The 25,875-nt window shown below is 44.2% G+C and overlaps 1 protein-coding gene across 2 annotated transcripts in view; it reads right to left on the reverse strand.

Annotated features, from left to right (window-relative positions):
* LOC144781933 (THAP domain-containing protein 5-like) overlaps window positions 1-25,875 on the reverse strand; it is a 136,666-nt gene that overhangs the window by 86,131 nt on the left and 24,660 nt on the right. For both annotated transcript variants that reach the window (XM_078661019.1, XM_078661020.1), the window contains exon 2: window positions 1,062-1,254. In XM_078661019.1, coding sequence (XP_078517145.1) covers window positions 1,062-1,254 — 193 coding nt within the window. The remainder of the gene's footprint in view (window positions 1-1,061; window positions 1,255-25,875) is intronic.

Raw genomic sequence — 25,875 nt, forward strand, 5'->3', positions numbered from 1 at the left:
TTTCCATTGCGTTTTTCCTCTGACTTTCATTTTTTCAATTGTTTGTTTTTTCTTTCTCAATCCTTCCCTCCTTCACTTTTTTCCTTTTCTTCCTTTTTCTCTCACCTTTCCTTCTTCCAACTTGTCCTTGTTTTTTTCTTGTTTGTTCACTTCCTGCTTGTTTTCTTTATGTTTCCTTCCTTCTCTCCTGCTTCTTTCTTCCCTTTCCTTCAACTCTTCAATCATGTCCTTGTGTCATTCTTTGTCCTCTCTTTCTTGACATCTTTCAGTCTCTTCTTACTTCTTTTCCATTTTTTATCTCACATTCTTTCATTTCCTTCTCCCATTCTCCTCTTTGTTCTTCTTTCCTTTGCTCTAGTGCTTCATTCCTTCATTCCTTCAACCTTCATTCCTGTCCTTTTCTTGTTTGCTTCTTCTCGCTTTATGTATATCTACATAGTCTCTAAATTACACAGAAGCTCAGGATGGTTTATTTTTTATCAGAAGTAGCAAGCACAATTGAAAAGGTTGGAGACTTACTTTAGATTGTGCAAGGAAGAATGTGATGGCAAGTACATTGTGGAAAATGAATTGCTCTTTCCAATGGTGGATAACATTTAATTATTGTTGGGTAATTGATATCCGTCTATCCATATGCACAAACAACAGGGTGATGGATTGAATGTTTGAATTGATCTCAGCCACAGGCAATTCCTCTGGACCACAACCCAATCCATCGTTATTCTGCATTACATGTCACCTTAGTTTGGACACAGCCATATACAAATCAGTCTTGACCTTGCTCCTCGTGGGAACAGTCCAGTCCCTCCCAGAACCAGAACACAAGCAACCAAGTACCAGTTTCACCCTAGTTAGGGCTCTTCAGCCAGGTATAGGTTGGTTCCGGTGGCACAGTAAGCCTGGGACCCACGTCTAGGCAAGTAATTTCATGAGTGGTAAATTATGAACTTTGGATAACACCATTAAGAGAAATATAATTACAAATAACTATACTGTATGCTTAATATGTCTATCACTCTGCAGAAATTTAGTTTGGCTACAATTCAGCTGTTCAGACTTACCAGACTGTTCCCAGTGTGCTGAAAGATAGTGGGCACTGCATCCGACTTTAAGTAACGAACACCCCACCTCCATTCAAAGCAAGATGGAGTGAAGTGCTCACTACACAAGTGCTGGTGTTTGGTGGGTAACATCTTCTCCCTGTTCATATTAATCAGCCACTGCTGAAGGCGCTCTTTGTTGTGGAGTGGAAACCTGGAGGACAAAATAACAAAATAGGTTAAAAAAAAAAACAACACATGAATACATCTTTCTTTAGAAACTACACTTACGATTAGGGGTGGTCAAAATATTCAGCAGAAATGCAAAATATGTGGAATCCTGCTTTTTCATGTTTTTTAAGTAAGTCTACAAAGCTGATCAGTGCCAAAGAAAAATGCCTCATTCCCCTTCTGTGACAGACCACAATAAAGGATAAACTCCACCCCAAGACCAGGAAAAACGCCTGTTGTGTTCAGGGGTCCAGCATGTCCCCGAACTATTAAAAGCGCATGAGGCAGCGAGAGCAGCTCAATTGTTTAATAAATGGACTACCATTAGCCAACTGGAAGTGTCTAAGAGCAGAGCTCCATTCTGATTAGCTGAGGACAGGTAGTAAGTTTGCAGCAGTTTGTGGTTGGGAGTGAGAAAACTGTCTGCCTTCCACTTGTTTATTCCTTCTTTGCTAGGCAGAAGCTGGTCAGCCAGAATGAAAAAGAAGAGTTGTCACCTAAACGTATCACAAGCGGATCAAGAGATAGCTGGGTAACCGTGATGTGACAAACATGTGTTAAAATATACCCCTTGATGTCAGTTTGTGGGTACAAGACTACCACATGTGAACGAAGGTGCCCCTCTCTCCACATACGTACTAGCAAATCTTACGGTAATGGTGTGAAGCTGAGTGGTTGTCAGATACCATCTTGTCAGCAGTTTATACGCATTCTCCTTATGAGTCACACTGATAGACGCCTTCACTACCCTAAGCCAGATTTTGACATGACTCCTCCTCAATCTCCCTCCTGATGTCCTGCTCTCATTACGTGATGTATGTATGTTTCGTTTTCGTTTACTGATCCAATAGGGAACGTTGGAGGTAGGTGATGCATTTTTGTATGATGTTGTTATCAAAAAATGTCTCTAATGGTGTTTTTACCGTCCCACCAGTAAAGACAACTCCATGGAACCTGCCCAGTGTCAGAGCTGCATTATTCAATAATGATCATGCTGATCTAGGTTCCAGTTCTCCATCAGGTCTTCCTTAGTACTCACAGTCCCCTCCACAAACATCTCCACTAGGGTGTTTGGGCACTCTGTCTCCCATGTTTTAAAACAAAGGTCTATTTGGCCCAGAAGAAAATCGGGGTTTTGAGCGAAAGGTGTCATCAGGATCGGGAAGAACACTCAATCTGTCTTCCTCACACCCCGACACCAGTATTCCAGGAGTATTGTCTTGGAGGAGAGGAGGGAGAAATTAAATCTTACCCTCTTGCACTCAGTGGAGCCAAACCAAACATCAGAGAGGGATGTCAGAGAAGCTCTACTCAACCAGATTCCACCCTTCCACCCTTCCAACCCCCCCCCATGCCAATATGATTCCAGTCACGTGCGTGCTGTCTCTGCATATCTTTTCACATTTGGGAACCCTATAATCCCTTAAGCAACTGGCTTTAAGAGCGTTATTTGTGAGATTCCGGGGGAACGGTTACTCCAGACAAATGCAACCATTATTTTTTTTTATAAAAGTAATTGTGGAGTCATGCATCCTAAGTGGCAGGCATTGTAAAGTATAGAAAAATTCATTTTTATACTACTCATACGCCTGAGTCATGAGATTTCCAGATTCCCTGTAATCTTACGCCTTTGTCAGTGTTTGGAAGCAAAGATCCTGAAAAAGCGAAAGGGGGCTGCCCCTGAACACTATCGGCTCCAATTTTGGAAAAGCACCTTGTCACCCTTCTAGACGGTTGACGGCCCAGCACATCTTTGTGTGCTGACCCTCTTTTTGTTGAGTTAATGCCTTCTCTTACAATCCCTCTGCCATTATTGTAGAGGGAGCCCAAGCAGAGACAGTAGGAATGGTGTATAAAAACTAGTATTTACTTTTCAGACTCATTATGTATTGAGAAATCTCTGACCTATCTGCTTATTCACCAAGCAACGTGGGCATCCACTTTGTAACAGCTCTCCAAGATTTAAAACAAGTCTTCTTTGACTGTCCTGCTGTCTGGGTCCTCAGAATGAAGTTATTTCAATCACTTTCTTTCCATAGTGATGGTTAAAGTCTAAAGGAACTGACCTCCCATGACATGCCCAACATCTGGGTTTATTTGTTATTCCCTTTACAAACTTTCAACAGATTTTTTCTAATGTTTTACCTGTTCAGTATTTATGTATATGTTTTGTATTTCTTTGCTTATCTATTTACTGGTGTTTATATTTGTTCAGTGGGAGATGGTGTGGTAGCAACTCAGATTATCTATTCCATGTCTGCTTGTTGTTTCACCAGTACACTTACAACGCCACAATTACCTATTCACTGGCATCTATTAAATGTTATCTCCTGGTCTTAAGTGTTAAACATCTGCTCCTTAAAAAGATGGTCCATTGTCGATATTTAGTTCTTCTTGGATTTAATTAGCAGCTATGAACTTTTTAAAACTATTTCAAAGGAGATAATGCGTACAACGTTTACCACGGGATGTGTCGTAAAGGCATCTGCCAACAATAGCTGTGATCCATCCAATTTCCTGGAAAGCTCAGTTTAACCCAGGGTTCCTTTGGATCCGGCATTGGGATTCAGTTTATCGTGGTAACAACGTATACATACTATGTCCTTGACAGGAGTGTCAATGCCTGGGTACCCCAACTCCTTTGGTTTGAACTATTCTTTGATGACATTGATGTGCTATCTACATAATGATGGCTAACGGGCCAGAGTGTTTTACAATGTATGATATGATATGATAGCCCATTTATACCGCGCAACAATCGCTCCAGGGAGCATCTCGGCGCCAATAAGAGGTCAACCGGATGTCAAAGTTGCCATTACTGCTTGAATGTAGCGACCTCTTACAACTGTACCTTTAGCTGGCTTCCCATAGGACTCCAGGAGATGCTTGTACCGGAGTATCACCTCAAGAAGTGCTTCCAACTGTGGTATTGTGCCACCTTTATGAGAGCTTGGAGGCATTAGTCTTTGATACTGGCCTCTTGTATTTAAGTCAGCGATAATGATTTCAGGAACATTCACCCCTTGCACGATAAAAAAACATACGTCCTTCAATGCGGTTTGAGATCCTGCTCTCTTATCAGATCAACGTGTGTGTCTGCACAAGCAACTATAATCCTCATTTTTATTCATTCATGAGTAGTATTGAATGCTGAAGGTGTACACCTGGAGTTGAAGTGCCCACTTCTCATTCTGCAGGAGAGGTGTGTAGAAGAATGACATCAAAGGTTTGTGATCCATCACAGTCTTGAACTTGCTGCTGTACAGATATAGGTAACCGTCTTGGCAGTTCTAGTATCCATACTTAATGGCGATGTTCTTTGTTTTTCATTTGCAAGTTACTGGATTCCTCGTCTTGTCCTTTGGAGAAGCCTATGAACAGTTTAGTTGATTTGCCCAGGTCACTGCAGCATCTTGTAGGAATGCATCCTTAGTTTCCTACTCCTCTATATCCACCCCATTCTGTGACTGGTCAGTTCTCAGAGGGCTTCTAGAGGGCTAAGAATGCTAAGAGGCAGAATTCTAGACATTATGTTGCCGTGCTTAGCAACCTGCACACAGCTCTGCATTCTGGCAAGGCAAGGTGATTTGATGTCCTCGACCTTCATCAGATCTGCACTTACTCCTCAGCCGGAGAATACAAAAACACAGAAGCTGAACGTGCCTTGTAGAAACTAACACTTGCTCTCGGGTTTGTCAGCTCGCACTCCGAGATATGTTGAAGCACTGCTCATTGCCTGCTGCACCATTCAGAGAATGGCTTTGCATATATTAAAATGTGATCTTTATTGGTCATTGCAACAATGTAGGCAAGAGACCTGCAGATTCCAGTCAAGAAACTCTAGTCAATAAGGAAATCATAAAGTTCCGTCTCTTGCGGAGCATCAAACCAGCACGTGCTGATAAGGTGATAATTTATCTGTTGGAATCCTATTTGGTAATATCTGGTATAATGGTCTAATTTCGAGAAACATGCGGTGATGTTTATATCATTAAATAGATCATCACTTTAAATGTATTTATTTATTACGTTGCAAACATAATGCAACTAATGTTTTTTTTAGGGAATTTACGTTCTAGATTTGAGAAACAAATGTTACCTTATTTAGAGCAAAAACTTTAACAGAGCTTTTTCAGAGAAGCTACGTATAAAATTATTTGACCACATTTGACGAATTTGCACCAAGGGATTGGACCATGCCCCTTTTCATCCTATATAACTTTGGTTCAAATCTATGCAGAAGTTTGTAGCATTTCAGGTTTTTCCCTCGATGAATGAACATTGTGTTTGCCACTTTTTGGGCTCTTTTATAAATGTTCACCTAGTTGATGGATGCACGAAAATCGGCAGGTTTAAGTGGAGGTGGATGATTCCAACTCAACTGTGGGAAAAATGTGTTCTGTTTCGTCAAAAGGTACCAAAGCGATTACAAATTCAGAAACTACTCTTCCAAATGGGAAAAACAATGGAACCAGAAAAAAAAAAAAAGAGTTGTCATCACTCCCTCCTTAAACATACATAAATATATCATCTACAATTTACATACTGCACACCAAAAAATTAACTGACTTTTGACAACATCGACAGGCAATTGTTTCTAAATCTTTCCAAGTTCATATTTAGACAATAATATGAATTTTAATAAATGCCATTCAGTGCTGTTAACCAAACCTAATGTACTGATGTCCAACATATGCCCTAGAGGGCCAGATTCATGCTAAATTTACAGGGTAACGACTCCTGGCTCTTAAGATTCATTGGGCCTCATTCAAGGAGCTGTTTACATGTGTAAATCTGAAAAAATGTATATGTGACTGGACTTACAGGTTCTAGAGTTTAAAAAACAAAGACTGTAATAATAAAACCAAGGACTGCCGATTAGTGCCACTGTCGATGTCACTCGAGTCAATGACTGTGTCCCTCCAAACAGCAGCAGTTAAAGTTGCGTGACCACTCTACCACCTACGAAAGGCAAAGCAGTCAATGTAGGACAGATACAGAATGGAGATGATGAAGAGGATGGCAAGGAATGCTCTCTGTGTGACCAAATGAATCATTTTGCACCATTCAGCTGCAGAGCTCATCCAAGACAACCCGCAATGACAGGGACAAGGAATAAGACGCGTTCCTAATCTTATCCATGGACCGTGCAGTGAACCAACATGTGAATCATGGTACCACGGCACGGTAGGGTGACCAGATTTTCAGAATGAAAAACTGTGGAGGCCATAGACATAGAAATGGGACTAAATGTCCAATTAGGTCTCAGGGCTTCTTTTATACAAATATATATAAAATGATATACTTTTTTTTTGTGTTCTTCTCACATTACCTCCCGTTCGGCGAAGAGCTCCAGGGTCCGGCTGCTGGTGGGCCTGGCCGTGCCCTATGGCTTCTGCAGCCCTGATTCACTCCTCATTAAATCCTGTTGTGCTGCTTAAATGAGGTGAAGCAGCACAACAGGAGAGATTAAAGAAGTGAACTTCTGTCCCCGTTTCTAAGAGGGCAGGTCGAAATGTGAGCCTGCATAACACTGTGATTAACGTGCAGGTTCACCCGACCCTCCCTTAAAAACCGGGACTTTTCTTTACAAAAAACAGGCACTGCCCATAAACCAGGACATTTCTTCAATTAGGAGAAAAGTGTCTGGATATCGGGACCCTTCTCCAAAAACCAGGAATGTCCAGGGAAATCCGGGACGTTTGATCACCCTATACCTCGGGCTAAATGTGGTTCCTCCCATCTCCCCTGTGGCAGGTGCACAACACCCATAGGGCTCAAAGGGCTTCAGCCATTCCCCAGTCGTATGCGATGCCCGGGCTGAGACAGGTTCCCGGGCACACACACAGACAAGTTTTTGAGCTGCTGTAGTCTGGCTGGTCTGGCGCCCGTCTTATTGCAGCACAAGAGTACTTCACATGTTTAGGTCGAGGCTACCGTTGCACTGCGAAGCAGTGGGCGGAGCCGAAGATTTTATGACTTCAACAGTGGGGCTTTAACCCGCCTCTCTCTTCCATTGGCTAGCTCCATAAATGGAGGCTTGCCATTGGAAGAGAATGATGTCACTCATTCTTGGAGCAGATTCGTGGGCGTTTGTCTTTTTTGTAAGCCCCGCCCCCTTTGGTTCGTCATTCAGAGGTGGGCCATTGTGGGCGTTTACTTTTTTTTTTTTACACAGATGTTTTTCGTCATTGCTAACCTCGTCCCGGTCCCGCGTGGTTGTATCCTACCCCCCTCCCGCTGTCCGTCCCCCCTCCCGCTGTCCGTCCCCCCTCCCACTGTCCGTCTCTTTTGTTTTCTTTTTTGGGGCTGTTTTATATAGCGCAAATACAACCCGACGGTATCAGAGCGCTTTACATGAGCACCCTGTTGCATTACATCCACGTTTTCAATGAAGGGGCGTCTGATATATTTGCCCATTGGCATGCACGGCGCTTGTAAACAGTATCCACAATTTGGGTAAGAACAGAACTTCTCCATCTAAAAAGGAAGATGGCGTACTTGCTGCGACGTCCTCTTCTCTTTGAGCGCTGCCCGAGCAGAGTCTGGGGTCTGCGCTGTCGAGCTGACCGCGGGGGCGGACCTCGATAGCACCCACTCACCGGGGCATTGCGGCTCTCCAGGACCCCCAGCCTCCGCCACAGGTGAGAGGGGGTGTCACAGTAATGCTGCCGGTGATCACAGACAGACCTTCTCTGGGGAGCGGGGTGAGGCTTGTGGAGTGATTCGAACAACAAGTGGGTTAACACAACTTTCAAAGGTTAGGGGACATCGGTGGGCTGAGCCGGCTCTCTCGGTAAAAGCACTAGTTTTAATATGAATTGTATCTGAAGCTTTAGTAAGATTCCTCACCTACATGTTACTAATTTCACCAGTTATGCAGTGGATGAAAGACTGAGTGAATTTGGATAGGAGACTCCGACCTTATACCGCGCCTACAAAACGCTCTGCAGACATTGCTTTAAACCAGCGAGCGACTTCCCCTTTCATTCCCACTCGAAGGACACACGAGTTCCCACGACTTAAAGCTGTATTAAATAATTATTATTCGAAGAAATACATGAATTTACGGGACGTAATCTTTCCCATGAGTTCTCTATGAATAATCACTATGGGGTGGAGGCGCTCATCTATCTATTGAAGAATTAGACATTTGAACTTAAAACTTGACTTCCCGAGCCTTTGAATCTACTTTTTTATTTTAATACAATTGATTTTTAACCTAACAATGTCGTCTTTCTTAATCTCTAATATTTTATAGCACGTAGAGCGAACACTGCCATCTCTGGGTGCTCAGTAAATTGGTGCAGTTATTAAATATGTTTATTTATCGACCTCCGAGGGATACAAAGCTGGGTTAATGCGCCGCAAAGTAAAACTTAATTGACAAATCGTTTTTTAAAACGACACCATTTCAATGTGGAATTATAAACTGTGGCCAAAGGACCTCTGCCGATGAAGAAGGCCCCCGCCACCCCCTCAGCCCCACCCCAACCCCACGCTCTGTAGTGTGACCAGTGGCACCCATTTACAACAAGGTGACCTGTTTCCCAATAATTTCAGCTTCTATCTCTTTTGATGCTACTTTCCATTTCCAACTCAAAACTGTGTTTAGTATCTCATGATGATACTGATATTCAATCACAAACAAGTACACTGATATCTGGATGCAGTAATAGTAACAACTGATCACATAACTTGGGCAGGCGTGTGTGTGGCTCTGTCTGTCTGTGTGCGTGTGTGTGTGTGTGTGTGGCTCTGTCTGTGTGTGGCTCTGTCTGTCTGTGTGCGCATGGGTGGCTCTGTCTGTGTGCGCGCGGGTGGCTCTGTCTGTGTGCGCGTGGGTGGCTCTGCCTGTGTGCGCGTGGGTGGCTCTGTCTGTGTGCGCGTGGGTGGCTCTGTCTGTCTGTGTGCACGTGGGTGGCTCTGTCTGTCTGTGTGCGCGTGGGTGGCTCTGTCTGTCTGTGTGCGTGTGGGTGGCTCTGTTTGTCTGTGTGCTCGTGGGTGGCTCTGTCTGTCTGTGTGCGCGTGGGTGGCTCTGTCTGTGTGTGGGTGGGTGGCTCTGTCTGTCTGTGCGTGGGTGGCTCTGTCTGTGTAGGTGGCTCTGTGTGGGTGGCTCTGTGTGTGTCGGTGGCTCTATGTGAATGGCTCTCTGTGGGCGGCTCTGTATGTGTGTGTGGGTGGCTGTGTGTGGGTGGCTCTGTGTGGGTGCAAATGCAATAGGTCTCGCATTTGCGAGCTATTAAGCTATTGGCATTGTAAATGACAATGTAATTTATTTATGTTTTCAAAACAAAAACATAAATAAAAATGTCATGAGCAATGCCAATGGCTCTAACTTTAACAATGCCGAGACCATTCCATTGTAATCTCCACTCTGCCTATTGCTGGAAGAATTAGCCCCCCCCCCCAATTTTTTATTAGCCCCCCCCCACTCCCTGAAATTCGACTCTAGTTGCGCCTCTGTGGCATTATTTAATGTGATCTCAGTAGCACATTACATGCGACCAAAATCCCACAGACACAATTATGCCAATGTAAAATGATATGCATACTTAAGTTTTAAACCACTGCCACCCTCAGGCATGTTTGTGACTGAAGAATAGTACAACAAAAATGTGTAATGGTGATATTTGGGTCATGGAATGTCATACCGACACATTGTAAAAGCATTATACCTCATACCTTCTGCGCTCACCGAGTGTACCTTCGAAACTGATGGCAGGTATAAACCAGTGGCCATCAGGGTCTCGTTCCACAAGCTCAAGGAGAACTCAAGAAAAAGGGATGATAAAGAACGCACGCGACCCATGTCTGTAGGTATCACCCATGGTCATCAAGAACAAAACTGTACAACCCGAGTAAATTAAAAGCTTTTTAAATCAAATACAAATACTTTTTTCTATTGCACAGTCTTTTACTTAAATCGGGTGTAGCTACTAGCAAGTTTTGCAGCAAAGTAAAATGAGTCTCTGTGACACGGTAATATTTATCCACAAACTGGTCACCTGAGAAAGCTGGCACATTTCTATGGAGTCATGTCCTCCGGTCTCCACAGGCAAGAGTGCATTCTGCAGTTTTATTTATCATTAAATTTGATAATTGTGCACATCCCAATATATATCAAGAGGAAGCTATATAATGCATAGTTCTAGAAGCAAGTTAGGCAACCTCTGTGTGATTCAATCACAAAAACTCCAGAAAAAAGAATTATATGCAAAATCGGTATAAAGCACACTAGATGAAATAGAAAATGCATCTTTGTTCGATTTTGTACAAAGTTAAATACAGGGATGGGGTTCTAACACAGTTAACAGGCAGATTAGAATGGACATACATTTTTTGAGACAACAGATACGGAAGCAGAGAGACCCGGGAAGCAGCACCGGCAGTGGGGAGGACAAAGCACGACTCCACTATGACAGCACTTAGAAATGACTCCTACTAAGTCCTCTAATGGAACGTTAATGGGATGGGGAATAAAGTTAAGAGTGGACTGGTGTCAGCATTTATTACGAACTAAAGCCAGACGTCATATTTTTGCAAGAGACACATTTGAAGGATACATACACAATGTGGGTTCCTAGGCAGATGGGCATACAAGACACTGGCCCACTCAGGGTTTTCCACCGGGTCCGAGAGGAGTGGCCATTCTAATTAGGAAATGTCCACCATTCAGAACCGATTGCACATGGATAGACCCCAATGGAATATATGTTGCGGTCAAAGGTATTTGGGACAGAAGAGGCATCACTTACATTAGTGTATATGCACCCCCTAGATTACAAAGACAGACGCTAGAGAAACTCGCCGCTATTCTTCTGGAAGTGGGCTCCGGAACTCACCTTATTGGAGGAGACTTCAATGATGTAATGGACCCCATATTGGACCGTATGACGACTCAAACCGGAGGTCCCAAAGAGACACCACTTAATCGTTTTGCAGATACACTGACATTAACTGACATATGGCGCAGACAACATTCCCAGACAAAAGCTTACTTCAGGTGCCCACAAAGCCTTCGAGGATAGATTATATTCTAGCCCCAGCAGGAGAAATAGAAGAGGTTCAAAAAATAGAATACTTGGCGAGGGGTCTCTCAGACCACTCACCCCTATGGCTCACAGTAGGCGTCCACACAAAGCGCTCTGCCGGGGAATTGAAGCTCAATGCATGGGTATTAAAAGACCCTACGGTGGCCAAAGAAATTAGGGTAGATTCGGAACTTTACTTTAAAGAAAATGTGGGGTCTATAGACTCCGCCATTACACTATGGCGATGGTTCCCAAACTGTGCGCCACGGCGCCGCCGTAAGAACTAGCCAGGTGCGCCACGCACATCTTAGGAATGTGGGAAAGGTAGGTTCTGAATAAGATTTTTGTAAAGTGGAATGTTTGTAGATTACTTTGCGGCGCCGAGTAACCCATTTGGGACTGTCGTGGGGGAGTTCTGAAAAACCCCCTGTCAGCATCTACTCGAGAAAATGGTTTGGTACAGCCCCAGCTCGTAACATGCTTCAAAAAGCTTCCAGTTAGGCAGGGTCAAGGGCAATCAGGAGCAATTCAAAGCGTTATTCCAGCCCGTGTTCTGCAGCGCCTCTAGGCCATTGTCATTACAAGTAGGTTTGGAAGAAAGGAAATGTGAAATGTACGATCGGGTAATCATAGATTCTCCCGAGCTCTACACAACACAGTCTTTAAATACATTACACAAACTAATTGTTGTCATTTTAAATTGAAACTAAAGAGAATCTGGCAAGTAAAGCACCCGTTCCTGTTTTTCATGCAGTTCTGAAAGTCTTAGAACCGCAAGCCAAAAAGCAGTACTTGTGTACGCATGTTGTATTTGAGACCCAAGGGGAAAGATCTCGTCAAACTGGACTTTGCCAGTTTGCCAAAATAATCTCAGAGCCTCTGCCTTATGACTGTGAAGTCACCAAAACTCCGTTTTGGAAAGCATCCCACTCATACACATCTGTAGTGCGGCCGCCTCCCAGCAGGCACTAATGAGCAATGATTTAGTGTGAAAAGCACTGCACTGTGTCCCTTTTACACACAAACACTGCAGCTCTACGGCGGCTGCCTCCCAGCAGGCTCACACTCTGCACCACCCATCCTGCCCAGCCCTCTGATAATAGAACTCAGTTGCCCATGGGTACACCACATGCACAAGAGCTCGAGCACTAGAGAGGATGAACAGAAGAAGCACACAGCGCCACCCTGAAGGTGTATAACAAGTGGTAGCAGCACAGATGGGGAGGACCTCACAGATGGTGGCAGGAGCACCACTGGAGAGAGTGTCTCACATATGAAAGGAGCTCACAGGAAGTGGATATCTCAAACGTGGAAGTAGTGCAAGGGGAAAGGTGGTTGTCACAGCTGGTGGTGACAAAGAGAGGAAGGGTACCTTTGACTTCAGGGATAAGGGTGCATTTGAGCACCTTCAGGGACTCACTAGGATGTGCATCAAAGCACCTTCAGAGACAGAGTAGCCGTGCATTCAAGCCATTTCAAATCTCTGACCACATCCTTAAGGACCATGGTGGTGCATCTTAGCATCTTGAAGGCTAAAGCGAAGCATCTAGGCGCCTTTACAAAACTGATGGGCCCCTAAGGATGTGCAGGGACATTGAGCTGAATCAAAACATATGGACGAGGGTAAGTCCACACTTCAGAGCTCTGTTGTGCTTGAGCTAAGTTTCTGCTCCAAACACAAAAGTACAAACAGAAAGATGCATCAAAACAGATGGCGGGAAAAGAAGGTGATTAGAAGCACTAACAAAGTAAGGAAGATCATGGCACAGGCATAGTGAGATTAACAAGGGCCACATAAATACGCAGGAATGTTTCTATGCACTTACAGTCATTTAAACAATTAAAGTTTATTATTAAACGTCTGCTTTAATTATTATTATGTTACAAATATAATTATAATATGTTCATCAGCTTCATCCCAATTATTTTCGGGGAGTAAAATGGAAGTACTTACCTGTCCAGGGTTACATCCCCCCTCCACCCGAAGAAAAAGTAACATAATAGGGAGCCGCGGCCAATGGCCAATAGGTCAAGGGAGCCGCAGGTCCAAAAAGTTTGGGAACCACTGCACTACGGGAAGCATACAAACCCGTCCTACGGGACAGAGCCCAGAACATTATAGCTTATAAGAAGCAGAAAGAATGTGAGGAGATTACGGGGCTTGAATCCTAACGCCTATGGACCGAAACAAAAGCCATCACGAGCAAAGACCCCTCCCTGTTAAGGAGAATACACATTCTCCGGCGGGAATGTGCTGCTCTGGCTAAGAAAGATGCGCAACATGCGATACAAGCCATGCACCGGCGCCTATACGACGCTGGAAGATAAAATGGGCAGATTGCTCGCATGGCTAAGTAAAAAAAGAGTTAGGTAGTAGATGGGTAGCCCGGATACAGACAGATGATGGTCAGACCCACACAACTCCCGCTGAAATAGCCAACGCCTTTGCCGGGTACTATAAGGGCCTTTTATGTCAAATGTTCTCTGGCAGAACCGTTACAAATAAAGGCTTAGCTCCAGAGCATAAAGTTCCACAAATTAGCAATGAGTGATTCACAGACACTGGAGAAGAAAATTAGAAATCGAAGAAATTGGGGAAGCCATTGGTCAGTCGAAAACCAAAAAAAGTTCCTGGTCCAAATGGGTTACCACCTGAACTATTTAAGCAAAACGCTGCACTATTTAGCCCTCATCTACTCAATCTATACTTAGCGGCACAGATGGTGGATAGTCTTCCCAAAGATCTGTGGACAGTCACAATTGTGGTAATACCCAAGAAGGATAGACCGCCACAGATGTGTAGCTCATATCGACCCATCTCCCTTATTAACATAGAAACCAAAATACTAGCTAGAATATTAGCCAACAGGCTCACCGGGGTAATATCCAGCCTCATTCACCAGGACCAGTCAGACTTTATGCCTAAGAGATCTACAAGACTCAATCTTCGGAGGCTACATAACTGGCTGGAGGTAGCAAATACCAGAGCATACCCCCACCTCATCCTGTCACTTGATGCTGAGAAAGCATTTGACACCGTCCACTAGCCTTTTCTCATGTCTGCCCTGGACGAGTTTGGATTTGGCCCTACATTTAGGCAATGGATAACCATTCTCTATGAGGGACCCCTGGACAGAACAAGCGTCAATGGAATAGTTTCAAAGTAATTTCCAATAGGACGTGGGGCATTCAGAGGTGTTCTCTGTCCCCCCTTCTCTTTGCTCTGGTGTTCGAGCATCTTGCAAGTGTCATTCGAACACATCCACATATAACGGGTTTCCGGGGGAGTGGGAATGAGTCCTTTGATGAGTGCATATCATTATATGATGATGACGTCCTTTTGTATGTCAGAAACCCCGAAGTGACGCTCCCAAGTATCATGGCTAGTTTCGAAGGCTACGGAGCACATGCAGGGTATAAAATTAATTGGGAGAAATCTTGTCTATATCCAGTGGGTAAGGTGGAGGGTCATGTAGACACATTAGTCAGCTTCAGATAGCGCCCAATGGCATAAAATATCTTGGGATTTATGCCACCACTGATAAAATAGAAGCTCTAAATCGCAACCTCTATAGAGTACTCAAAGAGTTTAGCGCAGATGTAGAAAGATGGAAATCTTTGCCATTAACGTTGTTGGGCAGAGCGGCGCTTTATAAAATGATAGTGCTCCCAAAACTCCTATAGGTCCTTCAAAACACATATAAACCGATACTGGACGAGGCATTTATTAAAATTGATGACACACTGAGGACATTCCTATGGGACGGGAGACCCCCAGGATAGCACTTGCGACACTGCAACGCAATCAATACGATGGAGGCATATCCCTACCAGATATTAGAGCATACTATTGGAACGTATGCAATTTGGAAAGCGCCCGCACACACATTACCTCTATGGTGGGAAGGGTACCGCAAACCTTTTAATGGCCACAAGAGTGGTGATCACAGCGTGGAAGAAAGCGGAAAGGCAAATAAAGTGGGACAACTGGATGACAAGGGAAACCCCTCTTTGGGTGGGGGGATGACTTAAAGAATTCACAAAGCTGACTGGATTTGGGAAATGGGACTTGCTGGGGATCTCGTAAATTAAAGACATAATAGACCGTACTGAGCTGGCAGCATTTTCCTTTCTCCAGAAAGAGTACGATATGCACCAGACACAATACTATAAATACTTACAGCTAGCACACGCTTGAAGGGCACAGTGTATACACATAGACAACCTCCCCAAATACGCCTCATTAGAGGGAAGACTCTTAATGGGTGAAATCAAGGAAAAGGAAGTCTCCTGGACGTATCGGACCATAACAAACAACAAACCAGACTCGCTTTTGAAATTGTGAGCGAAATGGAAGGTAGACCTAGGCGAGAATGATGACCTGGATAGGGAAATTGTGCTGATGCACCCCCGGGAGGTGGCTATTAAGTCCCGCCTTAGATTGATTAAATTTAAATCTCTGCATAGGATATACTAGGATAGAGCTCGACTGCACCTCATAGGGAGGACAAACACATCCAACTGCCTGAGATGCAACATGACCAATGGTACTTATTTCCACACGATATGGAAATGCCAACACATCCTTAAATACTGGGTAACCCTACTGAAGGAGTTAGAAGACATCCTAGAGGATAAGATACCCCTGAACCCCAGGTTTGTTTTGCTGGGTATACATGCGGCAGTTGATCTTCCCCCAAAAAAGTTAACACTGCTTAATTTAGTGACTAGTGGTGGCCAAACGAGACTTGGCATGCAAATTACACTATGCCCCTCAATAGATGAGTGGAGAAAGGGAATGGACATGTATATGTCAGGAGAGAAAACAACACATATAGCTCGTGGCGGTCTCAAAAAGTTCCAGAAAATATGGAAGCCATGGATAAAACATTGTGGTCTCCTGATAGAGGACTCACAGTGATCCCCGAGGGCCAAGTGGTAGCCAGGGGGGCGGGGGGGAGAGACGGGATGGAGGGGCCAGAGAGGAAGGGGGCCCGAGTTACCAACCCTGAAAGCTTATTTGTTACTGTCATATATACTGCTGCTGTTGAATAACAATGTTAATGTAATACTGAACTAGATCATGCTTTTTGGAAATCTCCACTGTTTCTGTACTGAACTCAAGAAAATGGCAAAAAAAACATTTAAAAAAAAGTTAAATACATGGAATCAAAGTGCTTCATATGCTAATATCTCTGACTTTATAACATTCATGATCCTGACAAGGTCAAAGGAGTCCAACTGAGCTTGCTGCCAGGTTATAAGTTCTAAGGTAAGGCGATCTATGAAGCTGGGCTTGTCCTTACAGCTCTAAAATCGTTTAATGTCCTCCTTCAGCATTTATTGTACCTAAAGTGTCCAAAGCACTAGAAAAATACACTTCATATTTGACCATTTACCCTTGTAGCATTTGACTGGGCAGGGACTAAAATGAGCAGGATGCTGCTTATCTTTTTTTTTTTTTTACAAATCAACACAAAGAAGAGTAGAAATGACAACATAGAGGGCAATATCTAGATCACTTGGTGGCATACTCCATTACACAGAAACATAATCGTCCTCATCACAGACCTCATATGTGAAGCATTCCCATTCTGAGGATAGGCACCTAACAAGTTCTAAAAAAATGTTTTAAAATGTAATACTGGTGCCACCCCCTAATCAAAAGGCTTCCCCTATCATAGGCTGTTGGAATCTATCCGCATTTTGTAAATCTGTGCTTTGTTCTTCGCCAGAGCTATTGTTTTCCCTGTTATCCTACTGTGACCCATTACAGCTTGCCTGTTGCTTAAAAAGTATTCTGCCCAGGCCTTGAATCATAGATCGTGGGGATCCACTTGTGTTAGAACATTTACATTTGAATACGGGATTTTAAAAGAGTCGTTGTGGACAAACTTTGCTCAGTAGCATGACTCACTGTGTATGATACCCAATTACTCTTCTGAAGTCTGGAATATAGTCTTATACAATTTTGGCAATGGTTTTATTTTGCTAGCTCCTCATAATGCTCGCCTGAAATGACTGTGCCATCTCGCCTGCACCACCACCATATTCAGTCAAGTGAAGTGCGGTGCGATATTTCTTGGGAACCAAGCCATCGCCCCTGGTGCTTGACGGCTGCAGATCAGTGCCTGAAGGCAACCGCACACTGAAAGGGAACTGGAGTGTGCCTGGTAAGAAACTCCTACACAGTCCTCTGACCAGTGTCACAAACTCTTAGTATGATGCACCAACTCAAGTCCGTGTGGTCCCTTCTTGCATTAAGACAAGAAGTAGAATTTGATTTTGGTCCTGTATTTAAAAGAAGATCTCTTTTATTCCTGACTGTATTGTTTCACTTCAACTGCACTGCTGTTAAATCTTTTGATAATGAACAAAAAAAAAACCTATTTAAATATCTGCTACACAGAAAAGCTAAACAGAAATTGGAATCACTTCCACCACGATTACCTCCGAGAGGTACTGATGCAGAAGATTACGAGTCGGTACCTGGAGGCTATGTTACACTGTAATCACCTATTGAACCTATGGAATCATATGTGGCTTTGTTAAGAATTTTTGCACCCTAGTGTGAATTTGATGATACACTGGATATAGGTCAGAGACCAGGTTGTAGTTCTTCGTTAAAACAAATTAATTTAAAAACATTTATTGAGGCATAGAAATACAACATTACAGGAAACTGTTGATATAGTCAAGAGAGTAGAAATCACGTTACTGTCAGTTAAAGGGATGTCGGAAAATAACTCTTCTTTGAACTATGTGCTGTCAAGGATAAAAACATGGGGGAAAAACAGAAGATAGAGGCAAAGGGAAAATGTGTCTTCTTTGAATGACAGCATGAAATGCTACCATTGTGGGTTAAAAGATAACTCTGTAATCTTTAGAAATTGTCCACCATTTAGCAAACAATTCTACAAATGTAGAAAAGTTGGACATTTCTAAATCCATTGCAGGAGAAAGAAAAGTAATATGGTGCTCTGTGTTTTACTTATTGAAGATCCAGCTCAATGAGTTAATAAGACGTTTGTTGGAGTGGATGATAAATCCTACATTCCACCAGTCTGTGAAATATAATTAGATACTGTTTCCATGCATGTTTAGCAAACTCTGGATCTCATTTTCAAATGCATTTTTGTTCAAAATAGGAAAGATGCAAAACTTGATGACTGGGACCAAAGTAGATGCTCTTTTTCTGAGAAATGAGATTGATCTTATCGGATTCTTTGTTTGGAAGATTCAGTTTAAAGATGGGAACATTTAGGAAAAAGTGTAGAATGCTTAGGAAGGTCACAAAATGTTGGGTTGGCGCCATCAAAGAAATATAGACTTGACTCTGAAACCAAGTACCGCTATTCCCATTTCATATGTTTCCAGGCTTAACAGCAGCATTTCTCGAATTATTTGGCAATATGATGGCGTAATAAAAGATGATCTTGGCAAGATCATTGTTTTTTCCACAAGATTAAACTGAAAAATGATGCCATTCAGGTCTAATGCAAGTTACGAAATGGATTTCAACGTGTGAGGCAAGAGCAATCCGACACGGCGAAAGATAGGTGCAAAGAAAGCTAATCTAATTTTTAGAGTCTCCAAATTGGGGTTTCGCCTATAGTCCTAGTTTGTAACAAGCAGGGAAACGGAGATTATGTGCAGACCTTATGCTAGGCCTGTCAGCCTTAGGCTGGTCTTCCACCAAATTCTTTATCTTACACGTCCATGTTTTTCTTATTTGGTTTTTGTTGACCATAGGACTTTGTGCAATTTATCACTGCTAGCCAATGCTAAGTGTTTTTGCTGACTCCTTAAAACATGGTAACATTGGCTCATACCCATATTTAATTTACTAATAAATTCCAAGTGGTACTACATGTACCCAGGGCCTGTAAATTAAATGCTTCTAGTGGTTCTGCAGGCCTTGTTGTGCCACCCACTTAAGTAGCCTTGCAAACTTGCCTCAGGTCTGCCTTTGATGGTAAAGTCGGATTTTGAAATACAATTTTGAAAAAGCCACTTTTAGAAAGTTGGAGCATTCCTGCCTTAGTCATTTAGTTCTTGCAGCCCGTCTCTGGGTCACATGGCAAGGTGTCGTTGGCAGTTGGTCTTTGTGTATTCTTCCTAGATAGCCACACAACAATAGAGAGCTTAGGTGTGCCTGGATGGGCCATCACTGGCCGGATGGGAGTGCGGAGCTGGGCAGAGCCCTACTTAAACCTGAATATACTGTGTCCTTCCTTCATTCAAAGGATTTTTACCTCCTGTAGTTAATTTGGAGCCAGTGCAGGGGTGCCAAGTAGTGCCACCCTAGTCCTAGACCCTTGGAAGTGGGCCTGGTGGTGCTCTGCAAGCCCATCCGTGATCCCAGTAAAAACGACGCATCTCCACTGCTGTGCAGCACAACCCTGAGCAGAACCGACACATCACCTACGCTGTGTGGACTTTTCCAGTGCAAGGACTTTGCATCACCCTCGCAAGCCTCATCAGAACCGCCGCTGTGCAACAGATCCCAGATGCAGGCCATCACATTGCAAGCCACTGGCTGACTGCTCTCTTGACGATGGTGCAAGATTTTGCATTGCAAGACCACTCGTCGACGATGTAGGTCGTCACATCGCAGCTCCCCCGAACTATGCTGAGTGACACAGACCTGGCATCGCCTCTACTGCAGGACGCATTCTCGACCCAAGACCATGCAAAGCTCCACAACCAGGACTCTAAGTGCTCTTGTTCAGCGGGGCTAAATGAGTCCCTGTAGCACGGCCCAAGCTCCATTGCTGTTGGCCTGAACTTGAGACTTTGCCCCAGTCTGGTGTGACCAGATGAACACAGTTGATACTTTGTGATTCTTGGCACTATTTTCACTTAACTCTTTAAAAATGCATATTTCTGGTTCTACTGATTGGATTTGTCATTCTGGTCTTGTTTTATCTATTAAACTATACTCTGGTATCCTATTCTGGTGTGGGATTGTTCTTGTGTTGAGCTTTATTACTGTTTGAAGTGTTGTACAAATACTTTACACACTGTCTCAAAATTAAGCTTGATTGCTCTGTGCCCAAGGTACCACAGTGTTGAGCACAGTTTAATTTGGGGTTTGCTTGTGACTTCACCCTGACAAGGACTGCGGTTTCTGCTTGAGTAGGGTTTCACTCCCGTCAACCAGTAACCCAATTTCTTCAACCATAGATTACTCAAACAAATACATTTTGGTTGATGGCCCCTCATTTCACAAAATTCAAGAATTATTTGCCAAAATGGTAGGTGACAAATATTTTCATAAATTCAGGTGAGGTAGTCCATACAACACAACCCCTAAATGTAAAAATGTTACCACTTTTTCTCACTCCTAATAGTGCTTTCTGCTACTTGTGCATTCCTATTGGCTAGGCACCTGAAATTTTAGTATTTCAGAGAATTATGAGCAATTGATTTGGAAAGTAAAAGGGCTAATAGCATTTCAAGACATTCATCTGGCGTCTGGATTGTCTTTTGAAAACCTTATAATAAGAGGTTGGGAATGGTACTAAGAATTTTAGAAGAATGAAGAATCACACTTAAGTTTGTAAAGTTCAATTTTTTTTGTAAAAATGTTGAAAATGTAGGACACTGTATTTATAGTACAAGACTCAAGAATTCCCTGAGTAAACCAATTAGTGAAGTACTGATTCCAAAAGGTACAGATCAGTTAACCTCAATTCTTGTGGCTTGTGTAAATATTATGCACTATTTTTGAAAATGTATCTAAATAAAAAATCTAAATCTCTTTGGAAGTAACAAATGACTGAAGTTTTAGCATTCTTGAAAGATAAAATACGCAATGTCCTAGCTTTTAGGCCTTATGATGACAATTCTGAATGTGTAACCACTGAGGGTGCCAAGGGTGTAGGGTTAGGTGATGTGCCCTCTTCCAGAAATTCAAAAATAAAAACCAAACTGCTAATGCCATTGCCTTTGCTTCTCCAGAAATCTTTGCAGCGGAAAGTAAATACTCCACCGTTGAGATTGAGACCCTGTTTTGCATGTGGGCTGTGGAGCATTTTAATACCTACCTTTGGTTTATAGGGTACTGGAAGAGCCTCTTCAAGGTTAGATAAAATTCTCTTCAAAACAATGTGAATTTAATTTATTTTATTGAGCATATATCTGGCAAAGATAACTACAGAGCTGGTAGTTTGTCCAGAATGCTCCCTGGTAATGTGTCAATAGGTTATAGTTCGAGCTCCAAAGAATGTGTTGTGGCTTCTGTAAGTGACGACTTGGGTTCTCTTTCTGAAGTAAATTCTGAAATGACTGAATAACAAGTATGCAATCTAATGTTGCATTAACCAAACTTTAGGAATTTATTCAAAAAGATAGCCTACAGAAAAAGAATGTAATTGCTGTACTTAAGGTGTTCTGGGAAGTTAGAAATGAGTTGAGGGATATATCATCTTAAAAGTGATACGTTTCGTCTCGCCAAAATGGTTAGGAAAATAATTCCTGAAGTGTTCCATTAAGGTCATTTAGGAAAAAAGGTCCTTTAGGAAAAGCTGACTCAAGGAAATTAGTCAGATCAGAATATTGATGGCCATAAATGGATGACATAAATACAAATGATATTAAGAATTATAAGGACTGTCATTGCGCTGATCAAAGTTTGAAGGGTTGTAAAGTCCCCTTATTTCCAGTTCAGTTTCCTTAAAGATCATGGGAACAAGTAGGTATGGATTTTGTTAGCCCATTTCATTATCTTAATCCTAACCTGAAGTACTTGATTGTGCTCCAAATATGTTAAATGGAAATTTGTTAGAGATCCCACAACAGAACTGGTAGTAAATTTCTCAATGATTACAAACAATGGAGTTCAATTTCCTTCCTTTAAAACTAATTCCTCAAGATATTTGGTACAAGTCATAAATATACATCTGTTTACACTCCTATCAGCAATGGCCTTTTGGAAAAAGTGAATATATTTTTACTGAATGAGTACAAACTACTTATTTAGCTAATAATAAAGATTTAAGAAGTAATATTCAGGAAAAGCTGTGGGGTTACCATAGAACGACTCATTCCCCTACAGAGTGTTAGCCCTATAGAGATACTTACAATTGGGATACTCTCTTTGATATTAAACCTCACTAGATGGACATGTATGAAAAATCAAATTTAAGCACCATCTGCACGGGTTGGCCACTAGGAAGGTGAATTATAATCAGCAACAAACTAAAAAAAGATTGCATTGTTAGACTTGGCACCATTGCATGAGCCTCCCTTCCGCTTTTTTTTTTCAGAACAAAATTTTTATTTTTTTTATTGAGAGATCGCAAAAAAAACGCAGCACTCCGAACACCGGAGGAGCTGCGAGCATATATGCAATATTCACTGAAAGGCAATCTATGCAATAGTTTAAGGAACACAATTACCCCAGCCCTCCCACTCCCCTGCCCCAAACCAACCTTCCCCTCCCGGATCCCACCCTACCCCTCTGCACGATGTCCACACTTTCCTGAAAGAAAAAATATCAGTTATGAAACATTCAATGTATACTCTCCCTCACCCAGGATCAAAGCGCATCTGTCCTGCATCCATATCACGCTGCGCTGGCGGCTCCAGCCACAACCCTCTGTAGTCAGCCCATCTCTTCCATATTTTATAGTGCTTTCTGGGCCACCGCGGGCCTCAAACACTGGACGCTCGAACTACATGCAATAATCTAAACCTTTTTTCCATACTCCCACTGGGGGGGCCCTAGGGTCCTTCCAGGCTCGAGCCACATCTCTCTTAGCTACTGTAAGGCCAAGCAGCAGCAAATGCCGTTTATAAACATTACCACCCACTTGTTCCATAACATGGAGAAGGCCCAACTGCGGCGTACGGGGAAGCTCCCAACCCAATACTTCAGACAAACAGTCCCAAACACCTGTCCAGAACCTTTCCAGTGCACCACATGACCATACCGTATGTATAAAATTACCCACCTCTCGACCACACCTCCGGCAATCAGGGGACGCAATTAGGCCAGCTCGCCATAGCCTCTCCCTAGTATAGTAGGCTCAATGCAAATATTTGAATTGGATAAATCTTAGGCGTCCGGCAATGGCTGCCCCCTTAGGGGCTGCAAGGGCTTCTCTCCAATCCTCCTCTTCCAGCTCACCCACGTCCCCTTCCCATGCGGTCCTCAGCCTAGCTAGCGAAGGGGAGCAATGTGTAACTAACGACTGGTAGATGCAGGATATCTTCTTATCTTCTAATTCTCCCATGAATACCTTAGCCTCCAGGGGGCTGAATTCGGGCAAGGAGTCCAGGCCCTCCAGGGCGGGGGAGATGGCATGTCAGAACTGTAAATATTGAAAGAACTGGGTTCGGGACATATCATAATCGTCCCTTAGCTCTTAGAACGATTTAAGGGTCGTGCTGTTCATAACATGGCCCAACGCCGATATTCCTATCGCGTCCCAGCCACACGAAACCCCTGTAGGGACGCCAGAGCCGGAAACAGACCATTCTGCCACAGTGGGGTTTCCTCCGTCAGTCTGTTCCACCATCCCATGCGGCGTAGTGCCTGTCGCCAAATCTGGAAAACTACCTGAGTAACAACTGGAAGCCTCTTCCTCTTCCCAGCCGAATACAATATAGTGTGCAGGGTATCTGGCTCCATCAGGTACCTCTCAAGGGCGTACTCTGGGTCTCCCGGTCTCCATACCACCACTCGTTCAGTATCAATAGGTGAGACGCCTGATAGTAGGACAAGACATCTGACGATGCCAGTCCGCCACAATAAGTGGAGAGGAAACAGGTACGGAGCGCAACTCTCACTGCACCTCCGGCCCAGAGGAACTGGCCCAACGCCGAGTTGACCTGACGAAACCACTGCGGGCCGATAGGGATGGGGTGGTTCTGCAGTTGGTACAGCAGACGCGGGAGGGCCACCATTTTGAAACTGGCCGAGCGGCCATAAATATTCAGAGGCATTCGGGACCATGTTTTCATCTTCGACCGGAACCGGTCCCAAACAGGAACGATATTACGCTCCCAAGAGACCCCAGGTAAGTCCGTCAGGAATACCCCAAGATACTTGAGGCTCCCCACCGCCTCCTGCAACGCCGATGCCCAGGATCCCAGCGCCGTGCGATCTCCCAGTGTCCACAGCGTGGATTTCCGCAAATTTAGATGGAGCCCCGACACTTCCCCGAACACCCGCATTATTTCCAGGACCTTCGGCCCTGACCTATTCACTTCCATGAGGAAGAAAAGAACATTGTCAGCATAGAGCGGTGACGGGCCCGCCACCCATTCAAAACCTCGCATGTGTGCGTCTATTCGTACCCACGCTGCTAATGGCTCCATGGCCAGGGCGAACAGATACGGTGAGAGGGGGCACCCCTGTTGAGTGCCCCGTCCGATAGGAAAGGCGCTGGACACAGCCCCAGCCACTCTCATAGAAGCAGTCAGGTCAGTATATAGCAATTTCAAGTACGATAGAAATTGGGGCCCAAGGTTCAGGCGAGGCAGGAGCGCATGTATGGAGACCCAACTCAATGAGTCAAATGCCCTATCTATGTCGGCCAGCAGAAGTGCTGCCTGGGTTCCCGTGGCCCGCATCATCTCTACCGCCACCTGAGCACGCCTAATATTATGTCTCGTCGCCCTATGGGGCATAAATCGCGCTTGGTCCGGGTGGACCAGGTCAGCGATATAGGGAAGGAGGCGATTGGCAAGTGCTTTGGCCAAAATCTTCGACTCAATATTCAAAAGCGATATGGGTCTATATGACTCGTGGTTTTCAGGGGGGTCTCCCTGGCTTACAGAAGACTACGATTTTGGCGTGTCTCCAATCCGCCGGTAGGCGGCCACAGTCCCTGGCCGCCTCCAACGCTCTCTTATAATACGCCCCCAGCTGAAGATGATATTTCCTAAAGAATTTGCACGGGAACCCGTTGGGCCCGGGGGCCTTCCCAGCATTCAGTTCCCCAAGGGCCGTACCCAGTTCCTCAGCTGACAGGGGGAGTTCGAGACGATCTCGCCCCTCCTCCGAAATTGCCCGTGGCGGAAGGTCCGCAGGGAATTTGTCAATGGCTTCTGCTGGGAGGGATTCCCGAGGAGCATACTGGGCCGCATAGTATCGCGCAAAACTGTTTGCTAGTTCCTCAGGGTCCGACAATGAAGCTCCGGTCACATCCCGAAGGCCCGGCAGGGCCTGCGCCTGGAAAGTGCCCTGGCAGAGCCTATACAGCATCGTGCTGGACTTATCGCCCCATTGGTATATTCTACTCTGTGTAGCCAGCCACAGCTGCCGGGACTCCTCGAGGAGTAAAGACGCATAAGCCTCCTGCGTCAGTAGTAGCTGTCCTACGTCACTGTCATCTCTCGTCGCAGTGCATTGCTCCTCCAAGTCACGGACGCGATCCGCTGCTTCCACCAGGCCCTCCCTACGTGCTCGACGGACCGCCGCACACCAGGCAATATCTACTCCTCGGAATGTGGGCTTCAGAGCCTCCCAGAGGGTCATATCGTCTGTCCCCGACCCATCATTGTCCTCCCAGTAATGGGCTATGGCCTCCCTCATGTGAGTCTGGTAATCGTCTTGTTGT

Source organism: Lissotriton helveticus, chromosome 9 (genome assembly GCF_964261635.1).
Source record: "Lissotriton helveticus chromosome 9, aLisHel1.1, whole genome shotgun sequence".
Taxonomy (NCBI): domain Eukaryota; kingdom Metazoa; phylum Chordata; class Amphibia; order Caudata; family Salamandridae; genus Lissotriton; species Lissotriton helveticus.